The 19790-nt window shown below is 43.6% G+C and overlaps 1 protein-coding gene across 5 annotated transcripts in view; it reads left to right on the top strand.

Annotated features, from left to right (window-relative positions):
• ST3GAL1 (ST3 beta-galactoside alpha-2,3-sialyltransferase 1) overlaps positions 1-19790 on the top strand; it is a 140137-nt gene that overhangs the window by 95115 nt on the left and 25232 nt on the right. For all 5 annotated transcript variants that reach the window (XM_032773466.2, XM_032773461.2, XM_032773451.2 and 2 more), the window contains one exon: positions 14604-15438. In XM_032773466.2, coding sequence (XP_032629357.1) covers positions 15136-15438 — 303 coding nt within the window. In that variant the 5' untranslated portion in view covers positions 14604-15135. The remainder of the gene's footprint in view (positions 1-14603; positions 15439-19790) is intronic.

Raw genomic sequence — 19790 nt, 5'->3', positions numbered from 1 at the left:
TAGCTGTAGATATTCGGGTCCCTTCCCAAAATGAGACCCCCGGAGGAAGAGCCAGTACCATACTGACTTTCGTGGACTTTGCTAGTCCCAATGGCTGGAAGTCAGCAGTAGCCTCTAAGCAACACCAGGCTAAAAAGTGTGTGCCAGGCCTTTAACAGAACCATTTTTTTGCCAGGGTAACGTAGGTTGGCCCTCCGACATCCTTACAGCCTCAGGAACTAATTTCTGGCGGGACCATGAAGAGATCTGTGGGAAGCTCATGGAGGTGGTGAATCACTTGATTGCACCCCCTTACCACCATCAAACCAATGGCCTGGTGAGAGGTTTAATGGAAACTTTGGGGGCCATGATACGTAAATTCGTAAATGAACACTCCAATGATTTGGGATACTAGTGTTGTCGCAGCAGTTGCTTTTTTTTTTTTGCTTACAGGGCTGTGCCACATCCCAGTTTGGTTTTCACCCATTCGAACTTGTGTATGGCCACGAGGTTTGAAGAGCCATTACAGTCTTGGTGAAGCAGGCAATGGGAGAGGTTTAACGCCTTTTCCCAGGAACTATGTAATATTCTAAGACTTTGTAGCAACCCACAAAGCACCCTCTGACACTCTTTAGCCTTGCTAAAGAAGAAACCTAAGGAATGCTCAAGTAAAGAGCAAAGCCCTAGTATGATAAACATGACCAGAGAGTGTTTTCCTTCAAGGTAGGAGACCAGGTTATGGTCTTGAAGGCGCAACAGGCCCATAAGATGGAAGCATCATGGGAAGGGCCATTCACGGTCCAAGAGCGCCTGGGAGCTGTTAACTACCTCATAGCATTTCCCACCTCCACCCTAAAGCCTAAAGTGTACCATGTTCATTCTCTCAAGCCCTTTTATTCCAGAGACTTAAAGGTTGTCAGTTTAAAGCCCAGGGAGAAGATGATGCTGAGTGGCCTGAAGGTGTCTACTATGAAGGAAAAAGTGACGGTGGCGTGGAAGAGGTGACCCTCTCCACAACCTTGGAATGTCTGCAGCGGCAACGGATCAAGAAGCAGGCTAACTGGCCTGTAGTTCCCTGGATCCTCCTTCTTCCCTTTTTTAAAGATAGATACTACATTAGCTTTTCTCCAGTCATCTGGAACCTCCCCAGATCACGATGAGTTATACCAGCCTAGCCCCTGGTGTAAACAGTCAATGGGAAAGTTCTCCTGTCAACCAGTGACTACCTCTCGGGGAGGCTGCGCACCTATGCCAATGGGCAAACCCATTGGTTGGGTCTCAGCTGAAGCGCAACTCTGGTGCAGCTGCAGTGTTTGACGTATAGACAAGCCTTGTCGCTCCCAGAGGAAATCTATCCTCTAAAAGCTGGAAATACCTGTGTGAGGAAAAATCTACCCACTGCTCCCATGTGCCCCTTTAACCCAACATATTGCAAGTTGGTATCAATCTAGGGAAGTGGCTTTTTCAAGAATAAATGACTATATGTAATGAGCCCCACATAGGCTGGCATCAGGATTTGAACCCAGGACTTTCAGCTAAAAGAATAACTCCATTAATGGTAGCAGTAGTTGGCTGTTAAGTTCAAGTAGACCAGCCACTAGCGGGGGATAAAACCTATACTGTACTAGTGTGGGTTATATTTACAGCGTAGCAAGTGACACATAATTACCCAACAGCATAGGGATACTGTATAGGTGACAAATGTCTGGCTTTACGTGCAAACTTGTTGAGTTGGTTTGAAATAACATACGAGACTCCCCACCACCATTGTGATTTCATAGGATTAGACATTGCATTGGTTACTGCTGACCCGGCAGAGCAGTTAGTCTACATATCCTTCTTGTGGAGGATTTCTTTATATTATTTGTTGCATGTAATCTATGTTGTTTATACTGAACTTTTAATTGTTTAGCTGGAAAGCGTCCAAGGACATTTGTGAGAACCTAGGTCAGTGATACATAAAAGACTGTCTTCCCAGGAAAAACTGATTTATGTTCCTGTTTTCTGTAACACATGGGGGGAAAAGGGAGACAAACTGTAGTGATGACTTGAACTATAGAGGTTTCATGAACTGAATAAAAATACATACAGAGGATTAGATTCTACTCTCCTTTATGTCTCTGCAACCTCACTGAAGTTACTGGTGTTACATGGTATAACTGAGAAGAATTTGACCTTCTGTATAATTTAAATGTGAGACAGGTTTATAGATTTAATTGATCAAATTAGTCTGCTTGAGCACGAATCATGTTATATTTACATCCAAACCATGTAATCTGCATCTTTTTCATGCACAGAGTTTCCTAATCCTCCAGTCTGCTTTGCTGAAATGGAGATTTTAAAATTGAGGATGTAGGGGCCAGGCTAAGATTCATCAAACAATTCTTGGTTCTAATAATTCATTATCTATATCATCCCCCATTATCTTGATGCAATTCCCTGTCATAACACTGTACAATATTATTCAGTCAGAAGGGTTCATATGCATTTTTAGACATGAGAATCATTTAACCCACCACTGAAGTACAGCCACCTCTGGGATGGAAGTTGGCAGCTGAGGGTACAGAAACAGCCCAACAGTTTTGCAGAAAAGGCACAAATCTCTTCCAGAAAAAATGCAGAAAGACCACAACTTAACATACTGAACAAACCCATTGTAAAGCCAGATATTTTTTAAAAAAAAAACAATTAGTTTAAGAAAACCTAAATAAAAATAATAAAAAAAAACAGTAATATGTAGGGATCCAGAGAGGTTAGAAATAGGATCAGAAAGAATAAAACAAGATTCAGTTTGGAAAAATTCAGGCTAATATATCTGTGATTGGGGAGTGGGAGTAGGCTAAAATACAGATGTTCCACAAGCAAGAGAAACATGCAGAGCAGGAATGCTGGTGCAGGTATAAATCTGTAGGTGATAGTGGACAGCATGTAAACTGAGTTTTCAATACAACCAGCAGTGTAAAAACAAAAACAAAAACAAAAAAACCACTTTCTCAATACTGTATTGGGTTACACAGGCAGAAACATTGTATCCTGAGACAACCTAACAGTTCTGTAAGAGTGTGTAAGCAAAGGGACATTTTTTTGTTTTTTAATTCTAGGCATCCGAATAGCATTGCTACTTGTGGAGGAAGCTGAGAAAAGAACAACAAAAAATAAGTGTGGGTTGGAAGGAATTGATTTATGTAGCGAGACTAAAGCAGCCAAACGTGTGCTGCTTGGCTGAGTGGTGATCAGAAGGGAACACGAGAGCCTATTGGGGTTGTAAACCCCCACAAGAGAGGGGAGTCATTTCGGGTGACATCACTGGGAGTAATGGGATAAAATGAGCTATGGCAAATGGAGAGGAGAAGCTGCTAGAATGGGATCAAATAGTCTGAGGGATGGTTTGCAAAGAGAAGTGGTGGAAGATCGGTTGGAAACGGGACATTTGAAAGTGAACAGGACAGGGCACTAGTGAGTATAGAACACCTCTACCTCGATATAACGCTGTCCTCAGGTACCAAACATTTTTACTGCGTTATAGGTGAAACAGTGTTATAGCACAATTGCTTTGATCCACTGGAGTGCGCAGCCTTGCCCCTGCCCCGGAGCGCTGCTTTACCGCATTATATCCGAATTCATGTTATATCAGGTTGCGTTCTGTTGGGGTAGAGGTATAGGGAACAACCCAGCCATGCCACAGGAAATGGACTTGAGTATTTACATAGATACACTAGAGTGCAGGGATCTTTTATGCTCTTCTCCTCATCTTCCATTTCTTCTTTAGGTTTTTAAAAAGAAACCCATGGGAATGCTGCTAGGAACCACATTTAACCCCTTCGTCACTTCCAACTTTTCTTCACTCTTTCTCTGAAATTGTGGCTTGCAGAGCTCTGTCCTCAATCCTTGTACTAAAGAAAGGCTTGTTCTACTGTCTCTTTCTTGTCCAGATGCTCCATACTGCTTAAGTTCAAGTGCATTGGGTTGCATGCGGAAAGCTAGGAGACATTGGCATTAGAGGGAGTTTAAATAGCCTTATCTAGAGCATAGTTCCAGCTAATGCCACACTGGGAGTATGGCTACACTCACACTTTACAGCGCTGCAACTTTCGTGCTCAGGGGTGTGAAAAAACACCCCCCTGAGCGCTGCAAGATACAGCGCTGTAAAGCGTCAGTGTAATCAGGGCGGCAGCGCTGGGTACGCGGCTCCCAGCGCTGCACGCTACACCCATAGAGGATGTGGTTTACGTGCAGCGCTGGGAGAGCTCTATCCCAGCGCTGCTGCTCCGACCACACTCACACTTCAAAGCGCTGCCGTGGCGGCGCTTTGAAATTCCAAGTGTAGCCATACCCTGGGACAATTACACAGCATAGTGGGACATGTGCCACCATGTGAATCAATATTAATTCCTTGTAGCCACTGAAATTAACTGCCCCATACAAAATCTCTTTGGGTTGTAGACGTCCATCAGCAATGAAAGCATCCTGCAGGCACAAAACCACAAAATCCGTTTCTCTGCCTGCAATGTTAATTAAAAACAGAGAAGCTGGAAACCGGCCATGTTTTATCTGAAACATTCCTTCTTTTTCCCTTCCCGCACCCTTCCCTCCACCCCTGAGTTAAGTGGGTGAGAAGTATGCAGGGGCTGAAGCCGATGGAAGTTGGAGTTCAGGGGGAGAGGACTGCTCAGACCGCTTCCTCCTGTTATTCTCTACATGGTAGCTCAACTGTAGAAGAGCAAGATTAGGCACATATATTGAGCATCTTTAGCATTGCTAGCTCCCTTGTGGCAGACATACCCTATGCTCTTCTGGAGGGCAGGCTGCAGCAGCACCTCCTGTGGAAACACTCAGGTTTTCAAGATTTATAAATCCATTGTAGGGGGTTATTGTTTTTGGTCTGAGATGTGGCAGAAGCAGCCTTCAGTCGGGATGTGGGAGCAATTGTTTTAATTGAATCGAATGCCAGGTGGGCAGCATTGAAGGCTGAATTCTTTTATCTATCCATATAGCATGTACCGAACAGACAGTCACACTAGACGCTTCCCAAGCATTCCCAGCCAACACACCTCTACCTTCATCCAAAAGGTTCGTCTCTGTGTATGAGAAGAGTGCTCAGTCTCCATCTCCCTTCAACCCTTGACCTTTTGTGTCAGACTGTCAGTCCTGCCCATTAGTTCCCAAAAAGATAGTGTGTATGTTGGGGTAAGGGGCATTCTTTTGTTTTCATGGGCAGTTGTCCACTTTGAAGCTGAGACCATCCAAAATCACAGGGAAGAATGGTCAGGGGATGAGAATTTTGACCACCGTATGAGTTTAAATGGTGACCTTGAGGCAAAAGACTGAGCATTGTCCAAATGTCTGTGAGAATCTTCCCATTCACTTCACTGGGCTTCAGGTCCAACAACATCACATTGCCAGTCTCAGGAGCCAACTTTTTTAACAGGCATACTCTTAAAAAACATGAGCAAACACAGGAATCAGTAAATAACATGAATTAAAATAAGAGTGTCCAGTGTGTATTTATACCAGAGGTGGGCAAACTACGGCTCGTGGGCCAGGACCATCTTATCCGGCCTCTGAGCTCCTGGCCCAGAAGGCTAGCCCCCAGCCCTTCCCCTGCTGTTCCTCCTCCCCTGCAGCCTCAGCTCACTGTGCTGCCGGTGCAATGCTCTGAACGGCGGAGCAGCGAGCTCCTGGGTCAGCGCAGCTGCAGAGCTGGGGCCTGACCTGATGCTCTGTGCTGCATGGCTGCCTCTCCTGGTGCAGCTGCGCTGCCAGCCACCAGTGCTCCAGGCAGTGTGGTAAGGGGGCAGGGGGCAGAGATAGGGGTTGGATAGAGGGCAGGGGGTGTGGATAGAAGTGGGAGCGGTCAGAGGGTGGGGAACATGGGGTTCCGGGGGGGCAGTCAGCAAGGAGAGGAGAGGTTGGATGGGGCGGCAGGAGGAAGTCAGTGGCAGGTTGTCTGGGGGCAGTCAGGGAGAAGGGATAGTTGGATGGGCCAGGGGTCCCGGGGGTGGAGGGGCTAGTCAGGAAGGAGAGGGGGGTTTAGAAGGGGTTGGGGAGTCCGGTGGACAGGGAGCAGTGGGCCGGATAGGGCAGGGGCAGAGAACAGGGGAGCTGGATGGGGCTGGAGTCCCGGGGCAGGGGGTGCACCTCAGGAGGCAAGAAGCGAGGGGGGCAGGGGCCAGGCCACGTCTCCATACAATTTCAGAAACCTGATGTGGCCCTTAGGCCAAAAAGTTTGCCCGACCCTGAATTATACACTGGAAAAGGTCCATGCTAGGTTGTCTGATTTCTTACCTGCCTCACATGTGCTATAAAAGGAGATCTGATCATGTCTTTGCAATTGTAGAGTCAAATGTGTCAATTAAAAGTCTAAATTTGTGTTTAACTCACCACTGAGGTTAAAAAAAATCCTGGCAAAATCTGTTTATTCTGAAGGCCAGAGTAGATCTCTTGCATAAACAATACTCATTTTACAAGTTTTTTCCAGGAAATTAAATTTTGAAAAGGGGTTTTTGGTTCAGTATTTTTAAGAGTCTGACTTCAGCAGACTAACATGAGAACAATTGAATGATCCACCTGTGCAGTGGTTTTCCCGGGGAATTGAAATTGTGGGGGAGGGGGGTTTCATATTTACTGTGTGAGGGTGTCAGAGCCGATGAAGGGTGGCTACTCAAGGCTTCTATGAAGCACTATGTCTACATCCTTCTTGGTTTATTTTGCACAGCTCTGCTAATGAACTTCTTGAATGCAGTGCATTCCTCTAAGGTGGTTTCTCGTGTGTCCGGTACTTCCGTTCCATGATCAGGCAGAAGGCGACTTCTTTCAGAACGCAGTTCTATTCATTGATGAAAAAGAACGCTCAACTGTAGCCGTTGTGACTGGGAGTAGCAAGAGATGAATTCCTACTTCTTTCATCCCAGGAAACAGAACACAAAAATCAGGTTGAGCCATTAGTGATGATAAAAAAAGAAGTTGAAGTCAAATCTTCATCCTTTCACTGTATGATATTCCACTCTGTGTTCAAATTCTCTATTCTGTCCTGATCACGTGGCAGCCCATTGCTGGTAGTGCCTCACTCCACTCAACTGTTGGTGTATTATAGGACAGGCGTCTGTAGAAGCTATGTAAAGGTTGAGTAGAATCTAGAAGTCACTGATGTCGATTTTTAAGCATCAAGTCTATGTACTTTTTCAGTTGTCTTAACAAACACTTCTTGTCCTCTTGACTTAGGGATTCGTTAGGCTTCATTAGTCAACTTCTGGACTGAAGTCTTTGCTTCTTCCAGTACTTTTTCAATGGATAGCTGTCTGATCCAAATATAGCTTCTATTTCTGGATGAAGATCTACTACTGTTGTAGCAGATGCCTGGATGCCATTGTTTAATGACCCAAGTGGTTTCAACGGTAGACTTACAAGAGGGAGAATGGCAACAGTCTTCTCTGAATGTAATAACAAAAGTAATCCACCAACCTCATTACTTAGATCCATCCCATCTTGGTAGATACTTTCCAAAGCCAGTAATAATGGCTGCAGTAATTTTAAGACCACAGTCAAGGATCGCTTATGAGAAAGCCTGCGGGTTTTCCCAGGTTGGACTAATTTGAACTTCAGTCCCAGTGTGTCTTCTATATTTTCCAAGATATTCAGTCTTTTTGGACTCTTGCTGAAAAAAAGAATATAATGAAGACATTAAATGTATAGCTTTTTAAATGTCTGTTGAAGAATCTGCAGCTCGTACGAGCGCTAGTTGGAGTAGATGGCCTCTGCAGTGTGTATAGGAGAGATTAGGATTACACTTTTCTCTGAGCAAAGCTTGTACTCCACCATGTCTTCCAGAGAAGTTTGCAGCTCCATCAAATGAACAAGCAGCCAGCTGTTTGGGGTCCACTTGACAAGTCTTTAACTCTTCTAAGATGTGGGTTGTCACAGATGCAGCCGATGTGTCTTCTATAACTTGAACATCTAAAAATGCATCTACAGGCCTACCACTGATATCAAGATAATGTACACAATGACTTAATACTTGATGCCCATTTGCATCAGTGCATTCATCAGCCATGTATACAAATTTTTTGAATGTGGTGAGCGAGTTCTTTACTTTTTCAACTGTTGAGTCTTTCGCTGTTGCACCGCTTGCTTCTAGCCAGTCAGTTGAGTTTCTTGCAGAAAGATAGTGACCGTTTGCTGGTCTTGTTTGGAACCAGTGTTCAACTTCAGGATGAACAGGTGACAGTGCACTTAACATTGGCCTCCAGTTTGTAGTGCGTACTATCTCTTGCTTAAATAGAAAGTAGGATGCCACAGCCATGTTTGTTCTTATGAACTGTGTTGTGTCTCCAGCATTCTTAACAGCCTCATTAAGTACTTCTAAAATTGGCTTTGAAAGTGGGCTTATAAGGCTTTCTGCATGTTGATGCAGTCCAGAGGCTTGGTGTTTTGCTGCCTTTTCACGTAGCATTGGCTTTGCTAATCGGTCTGACAAACCAAGCTCCTCCACTTTTACCAGTTATCACATTGGAAAGCTTTCCTTCTTTGTAAGCTTTTTGGAATAGGTGCACTATTAGCCATCTTTTGTAACTTCAATAAATTGGATCACTTTGACCGGCAAACATTGGTTTCTTCAGTAGGTAGCTATATTTGTGCTTCGGGCTGGTCGGATGCAGATATACCACTTGAACCTTCAGATGACATATTGATATATTCTTGGTTCTTGATGTGTTCTTCACCTTGGTTAGTTTTTGAGGCCTTTGAGTGGAAAAAATGTTGTATTGTTTTTTGTCTTCTCATTTTCACTTTGACCTGAAACATATAAAAGAAATATGAATAAATGTTTTCCTAGGATAAAGCAAATTTAACATAAGGATAATGCAAAATACACCAAAATACAAAACAAGTCTAGATTTCTAAAAAATATATTTTTTTTTTAAAAATGTATTTAATTTAAATTGACTTTTGAAAAGTAAGCCATCATGGGATAAGAGGGAAGTCCTCTCATGGTTCAGTAACTGGTTAAAAGATAGGAAACAAAGAGTAGAAAGAAATTATCAGTTTTCAGAATGGTGAGAGATAAATAGTGGTATTCATGAGGGGTCGGTACTGGGCCCATTACTGTTCAACATACTCATAAATGATCTGTAAAACTGGATAAACAGTGAGGTGGCAAAATTTGCAGATGATACAAAACTACTCAAGATAGTTAAATCCAAAGCAGATTGCAAAGAGTTACAAAGGGATCTCACAAAACTGGGTGACTGGGCAACAAAATGGCAGATGACATTCAGTGTTGATAAATGCAAAGTCATGCACATTGGAAAACATAATCTCAACTATAGATAGAAAATGATGGGGTCCAAATTAGCTTATAACACGCAAGAAAGAGATGTTGGAGTCACTGTGGATGGTTCTCTGAAAATATCCACTCAATGTGCAGCGGCAGTCAACAAAGCAAACAGAATGTTGGGAATCATTAAGAAGGGGGTAGACAATAAGACAGAAAATATCATATTGCCTCTGTATAAATCCATGGTATGTGCACACCTTGAGTACTGTGTGCAGATCTGGTCACCCCATCCCAAAATAGATATATTGGAATTGGAAAAGGTACAGAGATAGGCAAATAAAACGATTAGGGGTATGAAACAGGAGAAGAGATTAAAATGACTGGAAATTTTCAGTTTAGAAAAGACACAACTAAGGCGGGATATGATGAGGTCTATAAAATCTTGACTGGTGTGAAGAAAGTGAATAAGGAAATGTCCTTCACATGACACAAGAACTAGCAGTCACCCAATGAAATTAATAGACAGCAGATTTAAAAAAAACAAAAGGAAGTATTTCTTCACACAACATAAAGTCAACTTGTGAAACTTTTTGCCAGAGGATGCTGTGAAGACCAAAACAATAACAGCATTAAAAAAAAAAACAGATAAATTTCTGGGGAATAGGTCCATCAGTGGCTATTAGCCAGGATGGGGAGGGATGCAATACGATGCTCTGAGTGTCCCTCGCCTGTTTGCCAGAAGCTGGGAAAGGGCAACGGGATAGATCACTTGATGATTACCTGTTCTGTTCATTCCCTCTGAAGCACCTGGCCTTGATGACTGTTGGAAGACAGGATTCTGGGCTATGTGGACCATTGGTCTGACCCAGTATGACCATTCTTATGTAAAATAATAAAAATGTTTAGCACAGAAACTCCCTAGCATAATGACCTCTCAAGATAGCAATGATGTGAGATAAAAACCCTGGCAAATAAAGTATTTTAAAAACCTTGGCCTTCTAGGAAACACATTCATATAAGCGGCAAACAGTTCTGTGGCACTTTTTAGACTAACAAACGTATTGGAGCATGAGCTTTCGTGGGTGAATACCCACTTGGTTGGATTCATGTAATGGACAAAGTTAAGGTTGTGTGTGCAACACTGAGTTAACGATTTCCTGGCTTTTGAGCGCTTTACTTTGCAGCTGTGACATTTTCCTAAAGAAGGTTCTCTTGCTCAGTGAATGTAATTTCTCAAAGCTTCAAAGCCGAGACAAAAACTGTTTTTCAATATAAACTTTGTCCCTGATTGTCTCTCTCTTCCTCAGCTGGGGAGTGGCTGCATCTGAATTGTGCCTTCATACAAGTCAAAATGACAAAAAATATTTACACTTCCTTCCCTTAGTATGAAGAATATTAGTTCAGGCTGATGCTCTGGGAGAGGGAAACTGACACTCTCCAATTTATGGTCAGCGGTCACATGCAGGCAAAGACAATGATGCATGAATACACTGCGAGTGCCACACTAGTACCACTTTTTGGGGGGGGGGCACCCCTCCCCTTCTGACCTTCAGGAAAGAAATCCCGTAGGCCTTATTTTTTGTGCTTAGATTCAGGCCAGAGCCTGATTTTTATTTTTTATTTATTTTTTTGGAGAGAAGTTTGGCATAAAACAAATGAGTTGCATCTGAGAGAAGGAAAGCTGAGGCAGGGAAGGCTTCTACATTTTTGAACATATGTTTTCAGAGTTTCCTGGGTTGGTCCACTTTGTTATTCAAAACCAGAGAGGGGATCCAGACTGGAGCGCCAACTCTGCATCCCTCAGACATAAGGAGATGAGTTGAATCCACTGGGTCCTGTGGCTTTGCCTCTGGATCAGATCTGGAACTGGAATTGGAATGGATTTGGAGGGAGAGGACACTGATCTTAGCCCAAAATGGGAGAATTCTTGCAAAAACTGACATTATGATTAATTATTTTGTATTGCAACCACAATCAGGGTCCCATTGTGCTAGACACTGCACAAACACACACCAGGAGCCAGGCCCTGCCCTGAAGAGTTTTTAGGGCTTGTGTGCAAGGGGGAATTTGTCCAGAATCGCTATTCCGCACTAGCTGCCTATGTGCACACTCTTATTCCACATTAAAAGCACCTTTGTGTAGAATAGCCTAAAGCACTTTGGAAGTGATTAATCTAAACCACACAAAGGCACTCTCAGTGCAGAATAAGAGTGTCCACATGGCACGTTCATACAAAATAGCAATTAAGCTTTAAATTCACACCTAGTTTATTTTCCAATAGCTTCCCCATTATACAACTCAGCCTAACTAGACAAAAGAAGTACTTGTATTGTTCCCATTTTGCAGATGAAACTCAGAGAGATTAAGGGTATATCTACACTGAAATGTAAACCCAGGATTTGAACTCAGGCTCAGGCCTAACTCCCCTTCTGTCTACCCACAAATCATGCTAAACCAGGACTTGGACTCAGGGTCCCAAGATCCCACAGAAGTGGATGGTCCAAGCCTGAATCAAGCTGGGATCCAGGGTTCAAGCTCTATTGCTTTGGAGTGTAGACATAGCCCCATTAGACTCATGCTCTGGGAGTCTGATGAAAGTATCCCACAATTCCAAAGGGCAACTTCCTTCGTCCTCTGGACAGTCGAGTTTGTTGGACAGTCAAGTTTTCCCACACTGCACCATGAAGAAAGGACTAGAGCGGCCAATTTTGAGAGGGTGGTTGGACTTGGGCCCACATAATGCAGTGTAGATGCTGGCACTCCAGGTTGGGACCCAGGATTCAGCAATTCCTAACCTGGGATTACAAATGCATGTAGACACTCGTGATCTAGGTCAACAAACTCTGGGTCTACAACTTGAATTCTATTAACCCATGGTTGACATTGCAGTGTAGTCATATCCTTTGACTTGCCCAAAGTCATGCAGAAAGTTAGCAGTTGAACTATGATCTTATTAACCAGAAGACCATCCTTCCTCTCCAGGCCAGCTGTGAGATTTCTGAATCATCTCACCCTTCTCCTGGATTAGCCAGGAACCCAGTCTCCTAAGGGCTTGTTTATATGCAGACACTCAGAGTATGGCTTCACTACAGAGCCTATGTCGGCATGGTTATGTTGGCATAGGTGTGTCAACGTAGACCAAGCCAACACTAACAGAAGGCATTTTTCTGTCAGTGTAGGAACACCAGCTCCCTGAGTTGTTAGTTCTGTTGACATAGCTTCATGTTCGCTGGGAATTTGTCAGCATACCTATGTCAGTCACAGGTGTGTTTTTTTCACACCCCTAACCAGCATAGCTATGCTAATATAACTTGTAAGTATGGATCAAACCTCAGGAATGTGAATCCGAATGAACTAAAAGTTTACATTTTAAGTGGATTATTTAGTTATGAATAAGAGCATCCCCATGGGTTTAATGTGGTTTAACTAATTCACTTTAAATTCATATCTTTAGTTAATTCAGATTATTTTTTCTGAGCCTCCTATGTAGACAAGCCTAGTAGCAGCTCTAGATCCAAACATGCTAGCTCAACTCATCTCTTTAGAGAGAGAAGGTGCTGACTCTTCTAGTGTATGCTTAGGGTACATGCTCTGGGGGTGTGAACATTTGATATATTACTGTAAGTTTCCTCCTCAAGCTCTCCTATCCACTTCAGCTGCTAGGACATAGAGTGGGAGACCAATAGCAAAAGCCACACAGTATTCATTTGCAAACACATTTGTTGTGGAGTTTGATTCTGTAAAATACCTGTAGCCTGTGAACGGTTCTGTTACAGTGAAGGAGAACACTTGTCCTTACACTTCTTCCCTGGCAACAGGCAAACTCATGGACGCCTGTACTTGCCGGTGAACTTTGGGAACACTTTTCAGTCTCTGAAACCCTGTAAGTGTATTTGTTCAGCCCCAGCCATACATGCCACACAAAGCACTTTGCAAAGAGTCATTAATTGAGCTGCACAACTCACAAGTCTGTCGGTATTATCATCCCTGTTACACAGATGAGAGAACTGAGGCATGAGATTTTCAAAAGTGGCTGCCAATTTTAGGTGCCTGGGTTTGAGCCAGATGTTCAGAGGTGCTGAGCACTCAGAGTCTCATTAGAAGTTACTTAGAAAAGCAGGCGTATGTTGTCTCAGTTTGAGATGCTCAAAATCAGGGGTTACTTTTCAAAGCATGTTGACCCTGGGTACTTTCCTGAGACCAGACAGGAAGCCTGTAGGAGAGCCAGGAATAGCCCTGACTGCCAGCCCTATGCTCTAGCTGCATCACCATCCTTCCCTACCATCAGCACCCCTCCCATTTCCTTGTGGTCTGTAAGTGTAATACTTTAAGCTGTGTAATAATAGAGCTGATTGAAAAATGAAAAACTACCTTAACAAAACCAATGAACTTTTGAAGTATTGTTTTCCTTTTGAAGGGTTTGGGGGCGGGGAAGGACTTTTCATTAGATTAAAAATTTCAGTGAGACTGGTTTTGATTCCCCCTCCCTCTCAAAAAAATGTACAGGATGCATTACTTAAACAATGGCACTTTCCGCTCCCAAACAATTCAAAATTCCAGCCAGACCCTGACTACCACAGCTGTGCCATTATAAGCTTTGCATGTATAAGCTTAGTCTTTGGAGCCCAGATGCTCAAAAGTATTTAGGCACCTAACTCCCATTGATTTCTGCGTGAGGCAAAGAGCAAAGCAAGGAGAAGTTTGGGGTCTTGCCCTGGGGAACATCCAACATCCCATGAAAACATTTTAGGTCAGGGCTGGCCCTATCGTCTTCTCTGGCATTGATAGTAGAAGTAGGAAGAAATACCTCTCCAAAGCTCTTTAACCCTTTCAAAAGCATATCTAGAACAGAGCGAGCTTCTGACCTAACTTCCCTTCCCCTTTCTGAGGGCTTAGGACCTGTTGTTTCTTGGGGCTCTTTAAATCATATGGTCCACTAACTTGTGGGTGCGGTTGTGTGTGTGTCTCTCCCTCTCCCTTTTGCCTTCTGCTTTCTTGTTCAGTTATTCTTAGTTATAAGTACTCTGTGTAACTGGCAGGTGTCAAGATCAGTCTAAGGAGATGAGCTGATTCCGTATGGTGTCTGCAAAGGGTAATTTAAAAGGGCCTTAACTCCATAACCATTAAATCAACAGACAGTGATTTGATTTCTATAGGCCCCTGAGTCCTCCCTCTGGAGAGGCTGCTGTGAAACTTCTCTGAGTGCAAGTCCTGCGACAGAAGCTGGCTTTATTACTGTGGTTCTTGAGATGATCTGAAGCCAGTGGGCAGGGAAAGTAAAACAGAAACTGAGCTGGAAGGAACTCAAACATCTCTGACTGTTTTTTTCTTTTTTCCTTTTGTGTTTCTGCAGATGGCAAGTGACTCTCTGTGACTTAATTGAGCATCAAGGCACCTGTATCACCTGGGACCGAGGCCACAGGATGATCTTAATGGCCACATCAATTAAATAATTTTAAGGAAAAAGCAATCTTCTTTTATCTAGCTCCTGTCATTCAAGTCTTACTCCCATACGGGAAACCTAGTTGCAGACACTGATATTAATTACCTCTCAAGCTTCCTGAATGGGGAAAGGAAATCATGGTGACCAGTTTTGATTAAATGCTCAGTGAGAGAAATTAGCAGTTTCCAGGCAAGTTGAAAAGTGAGATTTGGATCATTTTTAAAGGGGGGGAAAAAAGGACAATCCAATTTTTCTTCTTTAAATCACCAAGGGTAAAATGAAGGCTCTCCCCTTGCCAGTGAAGATAACTGAATTGCTTTGTTTGGCCTAAGCACCTGATCATAAAAAAAAAACCTGTGAACCTGCAACAACCTTCCTCTTTGCCTTACCACAGTCACTGAGTCACGGGCTGACAGCCTGACGAAGGAACCCCAAAGGAAAGATGGTCGCCATCAAGAAGAAAAATCTGAAAATGTTTATGCTTGCCGTATTGTTTGTCATCACAATAACGTCATTCTTGCTGAATTACACTCACAGTTCGGTGCTGGTCACCTGGGATCCCAAGCAGATTGTCATGCAGTTAAAAAAACTAATGAAATACCCCCAGAGACCATGCAGCTGTAATTCGTGTGTTCCCGAGCTGGGACTTTCCTTCTGGTTCGATGAGAGGTTTAATCAGACTATTCAACCCTTCCTCACCACTCGGAACACCTTCATTCCAGAAGAGAGCTACAAGTGGTGGCTGGTAAGTGTGTGTGTGTGTAAAATTTGTAGTGTAATTATTGTTTGTATTTCAGTAGTAATTAGAGACCTCAACTGGGCCTAGGCACTGTCCACTACTGAGAGATAGTCCCTCCCCAAAGAGCTTACAGTCTAAACAGACAAGACAGTCAAAGGGTGGGAGAAAGTTAGTAATATTGTTCCCATTTTCCAGATTGAGAATTGAAGCCCACAGTGAGACTCCTGGGGCACTCCACTTGATACAGGCTGCTAACTACACATCAGGCCATTGATCACTACCTGTTGAGCTCGATGATCTAGCCAGCTTTGTCTCCACCTTATAGTCCATTCATCCAATCCGTACTTCTTTAACTTGCTGGCAAGAATAATGTGGGAGACCATATCAAAAGCTTTGCTAAAGTCAAGATATATCACATCTACCGCTTTCCCCATATCCACAGAGCCACTTATCTCATCATACAAGGCAATCAGGTTAGTCAGGCATGACTTGCCCTTGGTGAATCCATGTTGACTGTTCCTGATAACCTTCCTCTCCTCCAAGTACTTCAAAAGGAAGTGGACCTGAGCAGAGATCAGCTCAGTCTCCTATAAGAAGTAATAGGAAGCTGCCCAGGAGGGATTCCCAGGGATACTAGAGTGGAGCAGAGAGGCTGCTGGGGAGTGAGTAGTCTCCAGTAGAGAAGTCTGGAGCACAGGGAGTGAGGCTACAGGCAGGAAAGGCCTGGTAGTGACATAATAAGGCCAGGCCGAATAAGGTTGTAAACAGAGGGACTTGAGAATTTTACCCTGAATGTTTGTTAATTCAATAGGCCAGAGCCTGAGAAGGGTTGTGAGTGGACAAAAGGGTTAGCAGGCTCTTGAAGAAGCCCCTGGAAGGGAGAAACTGAGGCAGGAGGATGCAGGCAGGGCCACCCCTGGATACAAGAGGGCATATGGGAGGCAGCCTGTCCTACAACTGTCACCCTCCCTTTGCATGTCTTCTGCCTGTGGTCTGTGTGTGCTTTTGCTTTTGGTCTCTTAAGCTGTACTCATGTTGCAGCCCTGGAGACAGCAAGGGAAGAGAAGAGGAGCTGAGTTCTTAGACCCTTTCCTTCTCTTCTCCCCTCCCCTCCCCCCTTCCCCCCCTCCTGCCACCCTGATTGCTGACTTCTCATGAAAAGGAGGAGGGAGGAGCCAAAGATTTGGCTCCACCCTTGTTCAGTTCTCTAGCCTTCTGGTCTTGTTTTTTACTGATGCAACCATGTCTATTAAGGGTGTGATTTTTCCTCTTTTGCAATATTAGTTTTACCAGAACCCCAAGTCTGGGAATAAGTGTTACTGGAATAAGCATATTTAAAACTAAAACTGTATCCACACGTGGGAAGGTTGTACTGTTTTAACTATATCCAAATATCACCTTGTGTGTAGACAGGCGTTAGCCAGTACTGTGTATGGCATTAGACCGGACCCTAGTTCTGAGCTTCAGAAATGTTCCCCTGACAGACAGGGTCAAGGACCACACAGAGGTAAACAAGCCATCTCGGCCCTGCAGGCAGCATTGGAAAGGAGTGACTTTTTTCCAGAGGTTTAGGTGTTGTAATTCAAGTCTCGTTTGTGAGAAGGAGAGTTTCTATTAACATTGCATTAGCAGGGTAAGTGATCATGGGCTCAGTCCTGCAAAGTCTGGAGCTCCTCCCATCTCTCTTGGCCTCAACAGGAACTGTGGGGACTCAGCACTTCTTGGGAGGCTCACTGACTTGTCTGATAAGGGCACGCTGTACCTAGCACTAAACCCTGGCTACTGTGGGGGAGAATGTCCTTCGTAGAGCTCTCCACATAGCTATCACCCTGCCAATGAGCTCTTTACAGTGGGAGCCGGCAGAGCTGGTCTGCCATATGTTGGAATGTGCGAACTCCTGTTACAGCCTAGAGAAATTGCCAGGGGAGTTAAGGTAGGCAGAATTCAACACTCATTCTGGAATCTGGCTAAGACACTATGGCTAATGCCCATTCTCATATAAAAAGTACCCTGGACATGTGGACAGGATGCTGTCTTGTATCTCATCTAAAACATGGTTCACTTTGACTGAGGTTAGAATTTGGCCCTTAGCTATCAAACTGCAGCTGTTGTCTATGTATGCATTATTCCTGGAAACCCTGCATTGCCTTTTTCTATAGGAAATGGTCCTCAGCAAGATTCTCATGTTAAAGGCTTTTCCTGATGTCCAAGGGCCTCAAATCTATGCTGTTCTGGAAAGTGACTGTAAAAACTTGGCCAGCCCTAAAAGGATCTTTACAAATCCAGACAGTCACCAAATTTTAGTGGCACTGGTTTTCCCATCTTACTGACTTGTGACTTTTCCCTATAGGGTGACCCAGATGTCCCATTTTTGGAGACTTTTTCTTATATAGGCACCTGTTACCCCCCACCCCCAGTCTTGTTTTTTCACAGTTGCTATCTGGTAACCCTGTGTAATTGTGCTTGAAACAATAGCTGCTGAGGGGACCATGGCTTGCTAGTAATGGCTTAAACTTGCTTTCGGGGGAACAGTGACAGCAGAGGGGCTGACATGTAGCTGTTTTGGTGGCCGTGTAGTGTAGACCCTATTTTGACTGCAGTGGAGCTGTTATTTATCTGTGGAACTATTCTGTGTGTACATCTGTTAAACACAGATGAGGGCGTGATACTGGGCTAGACGCAAAGACAGCATTCACCCCCAAAAAGCTCACAGGCTAAAGGCCTGATCCTGCCATCCTTACTCGCATGCATAATCCTTTAGTAGGCCTGTAAGGATTATTCAAGCTAATAAGTGTTGTAGGATCAGACTCTCCAATTGTATTAAAATGACGACTGTTCTCAGAACATGTTGGCCAATATCCGAATGTCTCCATTTCACTTGAGGCCGAGAGACAAGTGCAAAAGGGAGACTTCTTTTCCTGTTCTTGTCTCTGCACATTACTTTCATACCCTGGCCCAGGTGATGCTCTCAACCACGTCACTGTAAAAAGTGAGTCGCTCCAAGACACCCATGAAAAATCAACGGCAGGATTTGGCCCAGTATCTAGAAATGTTCTTTGCTCCTATGTAAAGACCAGGTCCTGCCCTTACTGAAGTCAATAGCAAAAGACCTGTTGTCAGAATTGGACCCTAAAAGAATAAAAATTGCACGTTGTAAATGATTGCTTGAGCTACACAGGATATAGGCTTACCCCCCATATCCTCATGCAGACGTCAAGTCAAGAATTACCTCACTGAGTCTTTGTTTTAAAAAGTGTGGTGAACTTGAATATCCCATACCCAGTTTTCCTTGCCTAGACTTCAGCAAGATGACCAAAACAATCCTTTTATATAACCGCACCCCTACACAGTAGTGGCCCAGATTCTGCTTTCAGATCCAGCCCTGCACTCATTGTAACTCAAAGCAGAATTTGGCCCAACCCTCTGACATTGATCTTCTGAGCTATCGTTTGTATTTTAGTTGTTCTTCTTCTGCAGTCTGAAATGTAAGCCTCTGTGTGTGTAAAACTTGGCACAATATACTGTGTGAGGCAATGTTCTCTGTTTTATCTAGTTTTTGCTTTCCCGTTTTCTTAGCTGACTCACTCTGAATGTTATTTGCTCTGTGACACAGGCCATGGCTACTTTTGCAGTATTCGATCGGCTGAAATACAAGGAAGCAATAATGTAAGGTCAATGGGTTTAGACTGAAATATAATAATCGGGCAGTGCACCCTAAAACCTACATAGAAACTCAGCCACTGACCAATGAAAAGTTTATATTCACCTAGTGTTAAAGTTAGCATTTATTTAAAGTTTTCTTAGTGGTTGTTTGCTTGTTTTGTTTTTCGTTGTGTTTAAATGTCACTTAAGAGGGCAGATTCTGATCTCATTTATTCAGTTGTAAATCCAGAGTAACTCCTCTGACGTCAGTAAACAAAAACTGCTATAAGTAAAAATCACATTCCCACTACCCCAGCTATCTTAACTAAAACGTATCATTCATCCAGTCACTACATGAGCTTGATTTTATCAGGAGTCTTGGGGTAGCTGGTGTTTTTCTTAATGCCACAGTTCCCAGGGTCATATGATTGAGTGAAACACTCCTCTTACATCTCAAATAAAAACTAAGTTTCTAACCCTCATGGTTGTAGAGAAAAGTTTGCAAATGTGAACACTTACAGCAGGACTAGGAACCTGTGGCACGAGTGCCGAAGGTGGCACATGAGCTGATTTTCAGTGGCACTCACACTGCCTGGGTCCTGGCCATCGGTCCGGGGGGGCTTTGCATTTTAATTTAATTTTAAATGAAGCTTCTTAAACATTTTAAAAACGTTATTTACTTTACATACAATAGTTTAGTTATATATTATAGACTT

The sequence above is a fragment of the Chelonoidis abingdonii genome, chromosome 2 (assembly GCF_003597395.2).
Source record: "Chelonoidis abingdonii isolate Lonesome George chromosome 2, CheloAbing_2.0, whole genome shotgun sequence".
NCBI classification, from domain to species: Eukaryota; Metazoa; Chordata; order Testudines; family Testudinidae; genus Chelonoidis; species Chelonoidis abingdonii.
This window is presented reverse-complemented; position numbering and strand designations above follow the sequence as displayed.